Below are 16,826 nucleotides of genomic sequence, written 5' to 3'. Positions count from 1 at the left end.
TCTATTCAGTTTGTTAGACTCATTTTCTGATCAGTGAGTATTTTTTAAAAAATATATTAACCAACAGAAAGTTTATTTAGGGATGGGAAGCTCTGCCTTAGAAATTTTCTATAATATTAAAACAGTAATTGTATTAATGGAACAAAAAACTCACAAAATTGGAAATAAGTAGGCCAGGCATTTTCTTAAACTTTTATAATACTGAGCATGAATGGCTATAACCATGCTTCCCATTAAGATTATTCACACTCTTGTAATCTGTGGAAATCTAAAATTGTAAAACATAAAAGTAAAAGGCAATGCAGAGTAACAGAGGAATTAAAAGTATCATCTAAATGAAAAATGTTCTAAAGTACAAGGATAAGCCCCTCGCCCCCTTTTTTTCTTTTACTGGATAGTCTTCTGAATACCTTGCTATGCTCTTGAGATTTATTGAAAAGAGGTCTATTGTATTGGTTTTCTCTCTGTGTGTAGTTCCTTTATGGTTTCTTTCTTTCTTTCTTTCTTTTTTTTTTTTTTTAAAGTTTTGACCATAGAGTGCTTAAAGATAAGCTATCTCACAGAGAAGCCCTTTGAAACAAAATCAGGTTGGAAGACTTAATTTGGAGCACATTTGGAATTAAATCTGACTTTAAGTTTAGTGGATAAAAGTATAGGTCTGGAGTCAGACCGCTTGGGTTCAAATCTGGCCCCTTGGTCGTACTACTTCACTGACACTTACCCCTGAGCATCTTGCAAATAAGCTGAATGCCCTTTTGTGGGTGGTTGTAAGGAAGAATGAAAGTGGGCCAGAGGTGCACTCTGCAAAGAACCTGCTCTGCAGTCAGTGTACAGTGAATGTGAGCTGCTGCTCAGAGCCATGGTGAAGCCAAAGCATCCTTTTATCTGAAAATTAAAATGTCAGTCCAACACTTCTGCAGCTCATTAGGAACGATTTTATTTTCGACCACCTTACACAAAACTGTTCCTACCCCTCTCCTTAAGTATCCACATACTTTGTTCCTTTGAACATGGGCCACTGTTGTGATGTTTTTGTATATGGATATGAGGCACCTAAAAGAAAAGACTTTTTTTTTTTTTTTTTTTTTTTGTCTTTTGTCTTTTTTTTTTTTTGTTGTTGTTGTTGTTATTGTTGCTATTTCTTGGGCCGCTCCCGCGGCATATGGAGGTTCCCAGGCTAGGGGTCCAATCGGAGCTGTAGCCACCGGCCTACGCCAGAGCCACAGCAACGCGGGATCCGAGCCGCGTCTGCAACCTACACCACAGCTCACGGCAACGCCGGATCGTTAACCCACTGAGCAAGGGCAGGGACCGAACCCGCAACCTCATGGTTCTTAGTCGGATTCGTTAACCACTGCGCCACGACGGGAACTCCAGAAAAGACTTTTTGATTTTAAAAAAGTCTAATAACTTTTTTTTTTTTTTTTGTCTTTTTGCCATTTCTTGGGCTGCTCTGGCAGCGTATGGAGGTTCCCAGGCTAGGGGTCTAACCACTGTAGTGCCCAGCCTACGCCAGAGCCACAGCAACGCGGGATCTGAGCCGCATCTGCGACCTACGCACAGCAACACCTGATCCTTAACCCACTGAGCAAGACCAGGGATTGAACCCGCAACCTCATGGTTCCTAGTCGGATTCATTAACCACTGAGCCACGACGGGAACTCCCAAAAAAGTCTAATAACTTAATGCAAGGAAGATAAATGGCTATTCTCTCTGCGTTATTCATGGCGAACTACATAGACGCTATTGGATCTTACTTTCATGTTTTTGATTTTAAAGTAGTGGAAATTACATTTACAATTAAAATGCAATATTATGAGATTCAGGATATTATAGAAGAAAACACATTACTCACTGCTGGTGAAATTCTGGAGAAGCATGTGTCTATTTAAAATTCTCCCAAGGGGAATTCCCGTCAAGGCGCAGTGGAAGCGAATCCAACTGGGAACCGTGAGATTGTGAGTTCTATCCCTGGCCTCTCTCAGTGGGTTAATGTTCCACCGTTGCTGTAGCTGTGGTGTAGGCCAGCAGCTGTAGCTCCGATTAGACCCCTAGACTGAGAACCTCCGTATGTCATGAGTGAGGCCCTAAAAAGCAAATAAATAAATAAATAAAAATTAAAAAAAGAAAATTCTCCCAATATGAAAGAAAGACCCAGGTGAAAATATGCACAGCACAGGCAGGGTATTCTTAAAGGGTGTCTGTTCTGGAGTTTGACCAAGTGGAAGAGCAAATTATTGACTGGGAATGATATTTACCTCTTGCCCAGAGACCTCACAAGGTGACAACGTGTCTTCAGGAAAACACAACATCTGCACTGTCTTTGCTTACCCTGCCTTTGGATTTCCACTTAGCCCAGCAGAGACACTGGCAGCACCACCCAAGGTAAACAGTATTTGGCTTCTAAATAAGGCACAAAGTTGAAAATACACAAAAGTGGAGTGGTTGCTAAATCAATAGGAGTCCTGCTTCTCCTGTTCATGCTTTATGCTGACGACACTGTTGTTTTTGTAAAACTCATAACCCAGTATCGTGGGAGACAAGGAAAATAATTTTTAACTTTTCTACTAACGTTTAATTATTAATTATTTTCCAAGAGGAAGCCACACTAAGAAAGTTGGTCTAGAAAAAGTCCTCATGAAAAATCTCAAAAGTTTTCCATGTGGCTCTCTCAGAATCCTTTACACACACACACACACACACCCACACACACCATTTGTGTATCTTTAAATTGACTAATAGCTTGCAAATTAAAATATTTTAACTGATTTGCCTTTTTTAAGGGAAGGATTAATAGAACTAATTTCACTTTCTAAATTGTTTACTACAAAGGTCTCCTTATGTTCTCTTTGAGGCATTAGAACCCTCAATAAGTGTAGCTATTTCAATGCTGCAGGCATTGTGCTGAGGACTTTCTCTATATTACCATTAAATTTTCCCAGAAAAACCCTTGAGTAAGCATCACTGCCACCCCATTTCACAGGTAAGGATCTAAGACAGAGTGAGGGTAATTAACTTGCCCTGGATCACATAGCCGATTACTGACTAAGCTGGGAATCTGCCCAGGTAATCAGCTGTATCTTGCTAGACTGCCCACATTTTGCAAAAGCGGCACTTTGCTTGGATTGTAGGACAGGGAAATGATGCTGTAATTATGTATCTAAATTGCAAAAGGAATAAAAGTAATCATACATAGTTTTACCTTTTAATATATGAAAAGTGCACAAGGAGAGCTTTGCTCTCAACAGGCCTTACCTAGGGCTCAGTGCAACATACAACTTTCCACAGGTGGAAGCCTGACCAATATTCACCACTTGCAGATCTCCTACTCTGCTTTTAATTTTGCACATGAACTGGTATCACTCTATTCCCCTAAGGTCTTCTTTCCTCTCAAGGAAAGAATTGCTGGGACAGTGGCTTTTGGAAGAGCCCTAGTCTGTGAGGTCTCTGCTGAGAAGCCAATGGGTTTTGTTAGCAAAGGTCCTCAAAGGGAACCCTTCTGCTCTGAAGGGTCAGCCTGTCTGGGCCCCATTGTCTATGGGATGCTGAAAGATATCCTGTAGTGAAAAGACCCACACAGTATCTCTTCTCAGAATTTAAATTCTGAGGGGAGCTGGCTTTGGAGAGGACAGACAGACCAACAAAATACATAAGAAAAAAATAAACAGTGATAGGTGCTTCATAGAGAATTAAAATAGGGTGATGTGATAGCAACTGGTTTGCTCCTAAAGACAAGATCCCTGAAAGTCTTTATGGATCTCAGTGATGAGGAAAGCCGAAGGGGAAAAGCATTCCAGGTCTTGAGAACAGCAAAGGCAAAGCTGCTAAGCCTGGGAGGGCTCGGGGATAACATGCCAGGGTTGTGAGAACACCAGAAAGCACTGTGAGAGCCTGAGAGGGTCAGTCTTATTGAGCTTCATTCACCAGGATGAGACTTTCAGATTCATTCTTAGAGCCATAGCAAGCCTTTGGAGGACTTAAAATGTAATCAGTTCATTCTCAGTTTTTTTTAAATGATCACTGTGGAAGTCTTTGGAAGTTTTGGTTGCAGTGTGAGCACAGAGGCAGGGAGACTGTAATGGTAGTGTGGGTGGGAAGGGCTGATGGGTTCACCTGGAGTGGCTGCAGTGGAGATTAAGTATATGGCTTCAGCATCTATTATGAACTAAATGTAGGCAATGAGGGAAAGAGTTTAATTCTTAGATTTTTGGCCTTAGCGAGGTTGTTTATTGTGATGGGAAAGACTAAGCAAGGAGAGACGAAGATTTCACTTAGGCATTGTCAGGTTTAGGATGCCTAATTAGATAGCAAACAGATGTAAAGAAAAGGGCAAATACCCTGTAGGGTGACCAAGCAATTGATTGTGCAACTGGGGATGCCTCTGAGAATGAAAGGAGGGTGGAGTAGGATTTGGGTTTTAAATACTAAAGCTGGGACAACAGAGGAAGATTGGGGCTATCTTGGCAAACAGGAATGCATGATATGTGGGAATTTGCTTCCAGGCAAAGATTTCAGGATTGACATCACATGTTTAGAATATTGCTAAGAAGTCAAGTGAGATAAGAACAGAGAAGTCTCTTCTCCAATATCCACAATAACATGAGGGTCACTGCTGATAATAAAAACACAGGACGGCCTTATCTTAGTGGGATTTGGGGATGGCAGTCAGATGGGTGTGAACGTCTGACTGGATATGAAGTAGGAAATAGAAATGGAAACTATAGATACCCTTTTAAAGATTAGGTTTTGTTGTGGGGAGGGACATGGGTGAAAAATACCTAGAGCTCTTAAGAGACCACTGAGTATCATCAAAATTGGAAAGGAAGTCCCAGTGGAAGTTCTTATTTTACTTTAGGCTGTAGCTGTATCAGATTCAATATTGCACACATGGAAGAAGAAATAATGCTTCTTCTTAGTGAAGAGAAAGGGGCATATAATTTGGGATCAAAGTTTTATATTGTTTTTATTTGAATAATCTGTATTTGGTTTTGAACATCCTAGAAAAATCTGTGTTGTTGCCAAAGATGAGCTTTGATTTATAAGAGGACCAACTGTGAAATCCACTCTTTTGATTCCACTTCATTCACATCAGGGTTCATATCATTCTGGACCAGTGGGGCGAAGCCGTGTCACTCAAGCATCAGCTTCCATTGGCTGTATCAGGGTTTCCATGGTAGAAAATGGTGCTTGCCTTGAACAATTGGAGTATCTGCAGGGAATTGACCTGTTTCATTTTTCCTTCTTACAAAATTAAATTCCTAGTCTTTTCTTTAAATCTGATTTTCATATACCCAGCTTTCTTCATACTATCTACAAATAATTTTTCCTTTAATATTATATAGATGTGTTTCTTAACACTAGCATTTAGTGATAAACTAAATTATCTCGTGAGATGTTGCTTAACATTTGCATAAACTTATGTTGAGAATCTGAAAGCATTTATAACTTTATAAAGGTGACAAAAGCATTGAATTCTCTAGTTTTTAAATTGCTTAGAAAGAAGTTAATTTTTAAAACTACTATGTAAAATATATTCTCTTCAGAAAAAGGACCTGTGAAAATGTTAAATGGTCATTCCTGGAATGATTTTGTAAGACCAGTGAATTCCTTCTTTTACATATTTGCCAGAGGTTAGGAGTGCCTGGCACTTACAGACATGAAAAACAGTAGAGTTAGTAATAGAACAGGATAGTTGGTTTAGCATTTTCCAAGTATAAATTGCCAAAGGAACTGTACTGCTTCATAGAGACTTCTGAAAGAATTGTAAGTATATATTATTCATAAAACTTTTAAAATAATTTCACATTTTCTAATTGTCTGCTTTTAAAAAGTCTAATATTTTCTTTTGAACTATTATTACTCTTAGAATTTTTTTAACATGTGTGAAAACTCAGTCAGAATTTTATAGAAAAACTGAAGAATTTATGGTTTTTAGAATTGATATTTTGGAGAGTAAATTACATAATTTATTTTCCTTGACACATTAAATATATGCACAATGATGTAATTTATGCTTGCTAGAGAAAAATTTTAGTATAATACTTAATTCATTAAACTGTTTCTATGTAAAATTAGTTACTGCTCTTCATTTCTGTCCTTATTTGGTAACTTTCAGCCTTTAAAATGGGGTGAAAGTTTCTTCAGATTATCCTGAACTTTTTTTTAAATCTTTTTTTTATCATGGACATTTCAATAAGCAGTATGATAATTACACTTATCTAGTGTCTTCACAAGAACACTGTAAAGTAGACTTTGGATGTTTTCTTCATTCAACATCAGTAAAACAAGAAAGCTGAGATTCAGAGGTGTTAAGTTACTTAACAGAGAAATTCAAACTAGAGTGAAGCATTTTGATGCTTAGATTTGTGCTCTTTCCCTTATTCCATCCTGGTGTGGGTCCTCTCTGTATCAATAGCCATTTTTTAGGTGGTGAGTAAAAACAACATTTAGTCAAATTTACATGAATTAAAACACACACAAAACAAAACCAAAAAAAAAAAAAAAGGTTAACATATTACTTTTAGAGCAGACCCCAAATTAACTGTCAGCATGTAAGTGAAGAAGTTGCTAGTGGAAATTCTGACTTGGCTGGCACTTGATTACATATCACTTTGCTTGCTTAACTAACCAAAGAATGCAAACTGATTTATCACTTTGCTTAGAATACTATGTTTCTTTTGTAAAACTGTGTGTCCCAGAACTTCATTCTGTTTTTAAAGACCAGACTAATCTTATCCCTTAAATAGCTGCTTGATATTATGTAATCTTAGGTGAAATATGAGAATGAGTCTTCTTGTGTATGCTAAAATTTGGGGGTGGAATATCTGTGGAGGTTTGGTGACTTAGAAAAAAGTAAAATGAAGAAAAAATGTGAGCTAGCATTGCCTTGCGGTGGAAAGTATTTTTTTCCAGCTTTATTGAGATACAATTGACATAGAACATTTATAAGGTTAAGGTATGCAACATGTTGATTGGAGGCGCTTGTATATTGCAAAAAGATTACCACCATAGTTCTAACTAACACCTCCATGACATTGTATAACCACTATTTCATTTTTTATGGGGAGAACATTTAAGATCTCTCTTAGCACCTTTCAAGTATACAATAGAGTGTTATTAGCTATAATCACCATGCTGTACCTTAGCTCCCCAGAACTTATTCATGTTATAACTGGAAGTTTGTACTCTGGCCATCATCTCACATTTTCTTCACTCCTTAGCCACTGGTAACACTGTTTAGTCTCTGTTTCTCTGAGTTTGACTGTTTTAGGTTCCACATGTAAGTGATCATACAGTGTTTGCCTTTCTTTGATCTGTTTCATTTAGCATGATGCCAATATGGTCCATTCATGTGGTCACAAATTGCAGAATTTCCCTCTTTTCTCCTAGCTGAATTATATTCCATTCTCTCTCTCTCTTTCTGTGTGTGTGTGTGTGTGTGTGTGTGTGTGTGTGTGTGTGTGTATGTGTGTGTTTGTATACCAATCTTCTTTATCCATTCATCCATTGATGGGTTGGTAGACACCTGGGTTGTTTCTTAGCTATTGTGAATAGTATTAAAATGAACACATGGGAGTTCCCATCATGGCGCAGTGGTTAACGAATCCGACTAGGAACCATGAGGTTGTGGGTTCGGTCCCTGCCCCTTGCCCAGTGGGTTAACGATCCGGCGTTGCCGTGAGCTGTGGTGTAGGTTGCAGACGCGGCTCGGATCCCGTGTTGCTGTGGCTCTGGCGTAGGCCGGTGGCTACAGCTCCGATTCAACCCCTAGCCTGGGAACCTCCATATGCCGCTGGAGCGGCCCAAGAAATAGCAACAACAACAACAACAAAAAGACAAAAGACAAAAATAAATAAATAAATAAATAAAAATAAAATAAAATAAAATGAACACATGAGTACAGATATCTCTTTGATATCCTCTTTTTATTTCCTTAGGATATATACCAAGAAGTGGGATTGCTGGATCATATGGTAGTTCTGTTTTTAATTTTTTGAGGAACATCCATACTGTTTTCCATAGTAGCTGCACCAATTTACCTTTCCACCAATGGTGCATAAAAGTGTTCCTTATGATATAGATATTCAGTATTTAAAGAAGTCTTCAAAGACCATAGAAAGTAGAGAAGAAATAACGGTCGTTTGTTCCTAGGAAAGATTTTGTGTGTTTCAAATTATAATTCAACTTGTTATCATAAAATGTACCTTAAATCTGGAAAAGAATTTGTTTAATAGAATCAGAGTGGTTACATTTTTTAAACAAGGGCTATGTTTCTAGGTAGCATTAGAAATACGCCTTGCATAATTCAAATTTAGTATTTCTATAGAAATAAATGTTATATATTTTTTCCAAATTTCACTTGCAAAGAAATTTTATTTTACTTTAAGGTTCACATAGGTCAAAACAATAGAAAATGCAATATCGTCATATTTTATTTTAAAGATCAAAAGATATATCAAGTTATTATCTCCCTCTGGTTAATTGCTGCTAAGCACACGCTGAGGATTAAAAACTAAACAAATCCATTTATCCATGTAGGCCATGAGGTTAGATAGACGAGACTATAAATAGGCAGATTTAATGATGCCATTAATAAGGAAGAGGAGAATGTACTTCTGGGGTGTCTTGTTTACTCCCACTAAGCATATGTTCTTTAGAAAGCAAATTACTGAACCAGATGGAATAAGGAAAAAACTTAAGGTGAGTAATAGAATTATTTTACACAAACTCATTATACACTCAATAGAAAGAGTATAATTATATTCCATTTTTATATTTGAATGATTATGTATTAATCTTCAGAATTAAATTTGGGTGAGTGTTTTCTGCAGAATCTTGGAGTTACCTAGCTATGACTTTTAAATGGAGTGTGTGGATGCCTTCGAATCACACACTAACCCTGTCAAGGATAGTTATTTGTACAGACACAGATTGAGGTGGTTAGTCTATAAACTATGTATATGGAGATGGACAACTAGACCTACTGTGTCAGCCTTCTCAGAGAATTGGTACTGACCCATCTCCTCCACCCCCATCCCCACCCCGACTTTTTTGCCTCCAGCCTATTGTCACGTCGTCGTTAAACTCTCAAGACATAAGGAAAGTTCACTCTGATGATTCTATTTGTTGGGGTAACTTGTTAATGGTTTTCATTTTGTAAAAATGTACCTGCCCAAACTCATTCCCCGCCCAAGAGAAACTCTTTAGAAAACAACATATAACTGTTGTTAAACAAAAATTGAATGGAGTATTAAATTGCTGACTGGTTACATTTGATTGAGGGCTTTTGGGGGTTTTGTTTGAGAATTACTCTTGTAGAATCACATGAAGATGATCTTCCAGTTTTCATAGTGAATTGTAAAAAACGCTGTTGGTTAAAATTCGCTGTTATTTCTTAAAGTACAGATGTATTTTAAAATATCGCAGATACATTATAATTCATGAAAATATGTAGTAGTCCATCAAAAGGAAATAATTAGAATAAAGGATTAATTTGGCTTTTGAGATAAAATATAAATAACTTTATCTTTTCTAGTTTTTATTTTTTACTTTGTTTTCCTTAAGAAAAGTGGTATAAGGAGATTGAGAAAATAATGATGGGAATGGTGCTTATGAAATTTGGGGGACAAAAAGGAGAATGGAATGAACTTTCTGTGAGATCATTGCAATACATATATCTGATTAGTTTTTATTTTAGGGTCAAAAAGTGAATGTGTCATTATTATTTTAGCTTCTTTATCTTGGCATTTATAAAAATAGGACCACACCTATTATACCAGAATTCTTGTGCTATAAAAGAGTTGTTTTAATGGCTTTGATATTCTAAGAGCTATTTTTGAACAAAATCTTTGCTAAGACTTATGCTGTATTGACCATCAGTACTTGGCATGTTATATGTGCTTTGTTTCCAGTTCCACCTATTTCCTCAAGGAAAGTTTATATAAATGAGACTACTGTATATTTCTTTGTCATTTCCTTCTGTTGTTTCTTGGGAGGAAGAATTGTACAGTATTTCTACACTAGATTAGCTACCTTTCTGTGGAAATGAAATACATGGTAGTTGGGAGGGGCAGGAATAGTATTTTAGGTAGCTTAAACCAGACAGATGACACAAAATATACTTTTTAGAATGTAGGTGATTTCCTTTATTTGAAAGGACTGTAGATTTATAGAGCATAAAGCCATGGGTCTGATGAATTTGTCTTTAGCATATACATGTCTCACGGTTTTCTTCTGGTGAGTCAGTGCTTCTTTCAGATACTGTTCCAGAGAAAATAACAATAAATTATATTGATTAGATAAGTTCACACAGTGTTGCTTTTTTTCTTTCTGATGTGTCACTACAAATAGAATTTTAAGATCTCCATTTGTGATTTCGCCAGTGCTGGATGCACACAGTAGGAGATTAAGCAACAGAATGGTATTGGGAAAAGGAGATAGACTTAGAAATGAAATACCTTGGATTAAAACTTAGATCTGCAGTTTATGTGACTGAGGACAAGTCAATTCTTCTCTTGGGAATTTGTTCTTTTTGATGTAAAATACAGATAATTGCAGCTCACAAGGTTGTTAAGAATGCATACATAGCTTGTAGCTTAATAGATAGCATCGTTGATATTAATAATGGGTGCTCATTGATTGATGAAACTGAAGACACCTAAAGAGAAAGGGAGAACAAGGTAACATTTGGGACTTTTATGTGTGGTTGAGTAAAATTGTACAATAATTATTAATTTTTTGAGTACAGGAACTGATGTATTTTTTTTCTCTATCCAAAGTTAGTTTAGGTGCTGAACGAATGCTTGGGGTGGGGCGGAGCGGTGAGTAACCAGTGTTTCATTCCTTTTGGGTTCAGAGTTCTTTCTCAAGTATCACTACCTTTAACTCTGTATGATTACTCCATTAAGGGAGCTCATTTTAATTAGTCTATAATTTGACCTTTTCCACAAACAGAAATATAAAGCACTTTCTTATTTGCCAAAGATTGGAGGAGAATATATATAAAATAATTTCTTTGAAAGTTGTCTAATAGTGTAACTTTGGAAGCTGTCTAACAGTACTTTTACTAGTGTGTAAAAGGTAAATGACTTTATGTTAGATGGGAGGAGGAAGAGAAAACTGTTTTAATGGGTTATAGATGTTAAGGATTCTAATGGTTGGTTATTTTTATATATTGCTTAAAGACAACCGGATTTTTGTATGACTGAGAATAATTTATTCCTTGTGCAAGTTTTCCTTGTTTTCTGAGAATCAGGGTCAGGTCATGAAAGGAAACTGTCATTTTGTACCAAATACATCGAATGTCCTATCCTAGAGTGCTTCCAAGAAATTAGAGGCGTTTTCTTTTTTTTTTTTTTTTTTTAATTTAATTGAGAGAACATTTGAGGACCTAACTCTATGTATGTGTGTGTATCTATCTGAGAGAGAAAATTCATTCATTTAACAATATTTTATTAAGCATCTTCTTTGTGCCCCAAAATATTCCAGATCCTTCAGGATATGGCACTAAACCAAAAAGTTAAGGTGCCTAGACTCAGTGAGCTTCCAGTCAGTAATAAGAATTCATTAACCCAAACTAATCATTAGTCACTTTGCAATAAGCCGCTTGAACATTATTGTCACTGTATGAAAAGTATAGAGTATATAAACTGGGATCTCTTATACAGTATATAAACATTGTCACTGTCTGAAAAGTATACAGTATATAAACTGGGATCTCTTTGTTTAGTATACCATTATGTGCTTGCAATAAATAATACCTAAAGATCATTAAAGAAATAGGAAGGCGGAGTTCCCGTCGTGGCGCAGTGGTTAACGAATCCGACTAGGAACCATGAGGTTGCGCGTTCGGTCCCTGCCCTTGCTCAGTGGGTTAACGATCCGGCATTGCCATGAGCTGTGGTGTAGGTTGCAGACGCGGCTCGGATCCCGCGTTGCTGTGGCTCTGGCGTAGGCTGGTGGCTACAGCTCCGATTGGACCCCTAGCCTGGGAACCTCCATATGCCGCTGGAGCGGCCCAAGAAATAGCAACAACAACAACAAAAGACAAAAAAAAAAAAAAAAAGAAATAGGAAGGCCAACTCTTTCACAGAGATTTTTATTTGTCAGTATTCATTGTTAATAAATATTATTTGGTTTTCAATTTCACTGTGATTTTTTAGTTACGATTGCACAACTAAGTTTTTAAAAAGGTTTTTACTTCCTTTTATTAACTTATTTGGGGATTGAAAATAGTCATGAAAGCATTTAATTAATAAAAATAGATTATGTCTAGAAAGGGATAAATTGGGAATTGGGGATTAACAGATACACCCTACTGTGTGTAAAGTGGATGGACAGCAGGGACCTGCTGGGTAGCACAGGGAACTATATCCAGTGTCTTGTGGTATCCTGTAGTGGAGGGGAATCCAAAGTAGACTAGATACATATATAAGTGTCAGTGGTTGAGTCACTTTGCTGTATACCAGAAGCATTTTGGGTCAACTATACTTCAATAAAAAGGTAGGGGGTGGGGAGAAATGTATTGTTTCAAGTCATTCTTCTTTGGATAAAAGGGACTATTTCTATAGAATGTTAAAAGTGATGGTTTTTGGAGACATATGTTTATGCATTTATATCTTACTACTGCTTAGGTTATTATTCTATTGAATTATTAGTATCATTTTTGACATGTGAGATCTGATTCATGATGTACCCTTTTTTTTTTTTTTTTAACTATCTTATAAAATTAAGAGGTAAATTAAGAGGTAGCTGGTGTGTGTTTTGCTTGGCCTGCAATTGTTGTTTGGATGAACTAACAAAATTGAATTTTGGGGCAACAATTTCTTAAAAAGATTTATCAGTGTATGTATGGATCACTGTTTTCCAGCAATCCTATGTCTAGTCTAATACTGTAGAAGCTCTTAAATTTCATTCTGTTCATTCACTGGGTCAAATAAAATTGCCATTCCCTTAGTAAAACATGCTAAATGCCTGTCCTTGGCATAGTGAACCCCTCAAATCAAAAATCTGTTATGAATATTTCCCAACCTGTTAAGACCTGTTTTTATAATTATTGTAATAATGTAATTAACCTAAGTATTATAAGCATATGATTTGAATTCAATAAGAGAGTTGTTCTAGAAAAGCAGAGTTAAATATTTCCAAAAAAAGCTTTGATGAGCTGGTTACCTCAACCCCCTCCCCCCAAAAAGGTAACATTGAATTATGTGTGAATGAGATACTAAAATAAATACTAAAATCAAGGAATTTGCATTCAAATTGCTTGTGTCAAAATCCTTGGCTTACTTAAAAAAAAATGGAAGTGGAAGGCAAGTCATTATGTGCTACTTATGCCAGAAGTACAAGGTGAAAATTCAATCATCAGGTACAATTGCAAATATAGAGATTTCACTCTATGTCAAACATCAATGAATTAATGTATGTGTATTTTAAGTTAAGATGCTTAATGTTTTCTTGAGATTTTGATTTCCTACTTTAAATGGCTTTTTAAAATAACCTATTGATTAAAAATATTAGTTTTGTTTTATTTGCATTTCTTTCCTAAACCACTATTTGCAAACTATTTTTTGTAAGGTAATATTAATATCTATTCTGTTTATAGGTTTAAAAACAGTAGATTTTTTTCTCCATATGAATTTATTTAAATTTATAGGAAAAACACTAAAAACACTTATTTAGTTTAAGTAATTAAAACAAACTGTTTAAAACTACAGTTTTGAGCAGTTCCCTTGGGTCTCAGCAGATCAAGGATTTGGTGGTGTCGCTGCTGTGGCTCGGGTCGTGTGGCATGTGTTCAGTGCCTGTCTCAGGAACTTCTACATGCCATGGGGGTGATCAAAAATAAAAATAAAAGTACAGTTTTGAAAAACACATTAATATATAAGCAATGCTTATAGGGGAACCTTTTCTAGGTTTAAGTAGTGAAGTTAGTATAAATTAAATGCAGTTATGCTGTGTTTTCAATTATACTGTCTATCTTGTCCTTTGTTAGATAATGTTAGTCTATTCAGTGATTGCTATTTTGTATCTTATCTTAAAACAAATATGTTTAATTATTCATTATGGTTATTGTATATTTAATATTTCTATTAACCCATTGATCTGTAGTTGAAAGAAGAATGGCTTACTAGAAAAGCAGAGTCTTGTGCTATTTTAAGTATAATCAAAATGTTTCTTGGATCATCAATTTGTGTATGAAGCTATGTTTTATATAATCTAAGTATGACATAACTCTTGAATATGTATTGGTCTTTCATGAATATGCAGTAATTTTAAATGCCAGTGACTTCAGATAACTTTGGGGAATCATGATTTTAAACTATTTCCATGTACCTGGTGAGAGACAGAAGGATTATTTCATTGGATACTAGGAAGAGGCTATATTAGTTTTGTTGTGGGGTATGAACATGAATGACATCCCAAGAAGGGATGTGTATAGACTTGCATGTAAATGTTCATAGCAGCATTATTTACAGTAGCCAAAAAGCGGGAACAACCCACTGTCCATCAATTGGTGAACAGATAAATAAAATATATTCGTACAATGGAATTTTCTTGGGTAATAAGAAGTAACAAAGTATAAATACATATTACAATGTGGATGAACCTCCAAAGCATTATGACAAGTGAAATAAGCCAGTCATGGAAGGATATATATTATATTATCTCATTTATATGAAATATCCAAAAAGACAAGTATATAGAGAAAGAAGGTTGATTAGTGGTTGCCTAGGGCTTGAGATGGGTTAGAGTTAGGGCAAAGATATTAGAAAGAAAAATGGTGATTTTTGCTTACTTGAAGCACTTAATTAGGAATATTAGAGTGGAAGAGGTAATAAGGACTTTTGTTTTTAAACCTGCCTCCTGTGGTATTATTGTACCTAACAAAACTAACAATTCTTTCTGACACTCAGTTTTTATTTAAATTTCTCTAACAATCACTTTGTCCAAATTTGATTCAGTTTTGCACATTACTTTGGTGGTTATGTTGCATAAATGTCTCATTCTGTATCAGTTCCTACCCCCTTTCCTTCAACCCCACCCCTCACCTTTTTCCCCATATTGTCAATTTGATAGAGAAACCAGATAATAGACTATCCACATTCTAGATTTTGCTAATTATTATGTTTGATAATTATCACAAAAAAACAGCTAAACTGTTTGAGCATATTCAGAAAATAATTAATTTTTCTTCCAAAAGAATTAATTTTCCACAGAGCTGAGAGCACATGAATGAGCTAGCATTTAAGAGCTTGTAGCAACTGTTTAAGATAGAGATTAGCAGTCTTTCAGAAACTGATAGAGATTCAGCAGCCTCAGGTGTTCTAAGATTTGATTTATTCTCTGTCATATTGCTACATTTCTCCTGGTAATAAGATGAATGGAAGGCAGTGCGAAACTGTGACTCATTCCTCAAAGAGGAAAGGTCAAAGAGGCCTAGTAGTGTTAGGTGCTTGTCACAAAGACCCCGCAAGGTAATTGCAAATATGGTAGGTCTGGGGTTTGAAAGTTGTGCCACTTAGTGAAGGGCTTCTTGGGAGAAAATAATTGAAGGAAGTCTTAGCAAACTTCCTGAGATTTAATTCTTATTTTGTTGTATATGAAGTAATGTCTAGGTTGATCTTTTAATAATTTCTTTCTTTTTTTTTTTTTGTCTTTTTGCCATTTCTAAGGCTACTCCTTTGGCATATGGAGGTTCCCAGGCCAGGGGTCAAATTGGAGCTGCAGCTGCCAGCCCACTCCAGAGCCACAGCAATGTGGGATCTGAGCCCACTGAGCAAGGCCAGGGATCGAACCCACAACCTCATGGTTCCTAGTTGGATTTGTTAACCACTGAGCCACATTGGGAATTCCTCAATAATTTACTTCTAACAAAAGAAGCTTTTAGATCAAATGCCTTCATGCTTGTATTTATGTGTGTAGTTTCCCAACAACAGTGATTTTACGTAGATGCACAAGTAAGGAACTTTAATAAACATTTTAAAATGTAACCTTTGTTTCTTACTGAGAATGTTTTTTTCTACATGCCTTTGTTTTAATAACATTTTTTTAAAATCAGCATTTTCACTTCTGTACTGATGTAACATTTGTGTCATGAATAATGGTATTTGCATTTTTAAAATAGATGAAAAATTTTCATTTGTGTATCTTTCAGTGAGTCTCTTGGCTTAGCAAGATAGTCTATGAATAAGGGTCTGTGTAGGTAGGACTTCTTTAGTAATTAGCCAGCCATTAAATAGAACAATATATATTGATGGAGATCATCATTTTTCTTTCTAATACCTTTGCTTTTATTTTAGTCCACTGGTTCTCAAACTGTAATGTGCTGATCACTAATACATATTACCTGGACCACATATGCAGATTCCTTTTAAATAAGTGGGGCCACCCAAGCAGATTTGTATTAGTAACAAGTTCCATAGGTGACTCTAATGCCCATCGAATTTTGAGAATTACATCCTTACATAGATTTTTATTGTGTTCTATTTCTAAATGGTTTGATTTGGAATAAATTGCAAAAAGAGTGCAGAGTTTCCCCTCTGCCTTCCCCCACATTTCCCCCCAATAATAGCATTTTACGTAACCATAGTACATTATCAAAACCAGAGAAATGACTTTGGTACAATAAGTACGGACCTTATTTAGATTTCATTGACTTTTACATGCATTCTTTATTAATTAAAAAATTTGTTTTGATTTACCATTCTTTGAAATTTTATTCATGTGTAGATTTGTGTGACTTCCCATCAGAGTACAGAACTGTGGCATCCTGCAAAGGAACTCTCTTACTTTACTCTTAATAGTTACACCCTGCCTCCAGCCTT

General features: G+C 35.9%; 1 protein-coding gene across 15 annotated transcripts in view; it reads left to right on the top strand.

Moving 5' to 3' along the window:
• COBLL1 (cordon-bleu WH2 repeat protein like 1) overlaps positions 1-16,826 on the top strand; it is a 154,747-nt gene that overhangs the window by 61,205 nt on the left and 76,716 nt on the right. For 5 of the 15 annotated variants that reach the window (XM_021075412.1, XM_021075411.1, XM_021075409.1 and 2 more), the window contains exon 3: positions 2,270-2,385. The exons of 8 other annotated variants lie outside the window; for them this stretch is intronic. In XM_021075412.1, the coding sequence (XP_020931071.1) occupies positions 2,270-2,385 (116 nt within the window). Of the gene's footprint in view, positions 1-2,269; positions 2,386-2,435; positions 5,764-10,777; positions 10,821-16,826 lie in introns of those variants that run through there. 2 more of the 15 variants (XM_021075423.1, XM_021075422.1) reach the window with 2 other exon arrangements.

This window comes from Sus scrofa, chromosome 15 (assembly GCF_000003025.6).
Source record: "Sus scrofa isolate TJ Tabasco breed Duroc chromosome 15, Sscrofa11.1, whole genome shotgun sequence".
NCBI classification, from domain to species: Eukaryota; Metazoa; Chordata; class Mammalia; order Artiodactyla; family Suidae; genus Sus; species Sus scrofa.
This window is presented reverse-complemented; position numbering and strand designations above follow the sequence as displayed.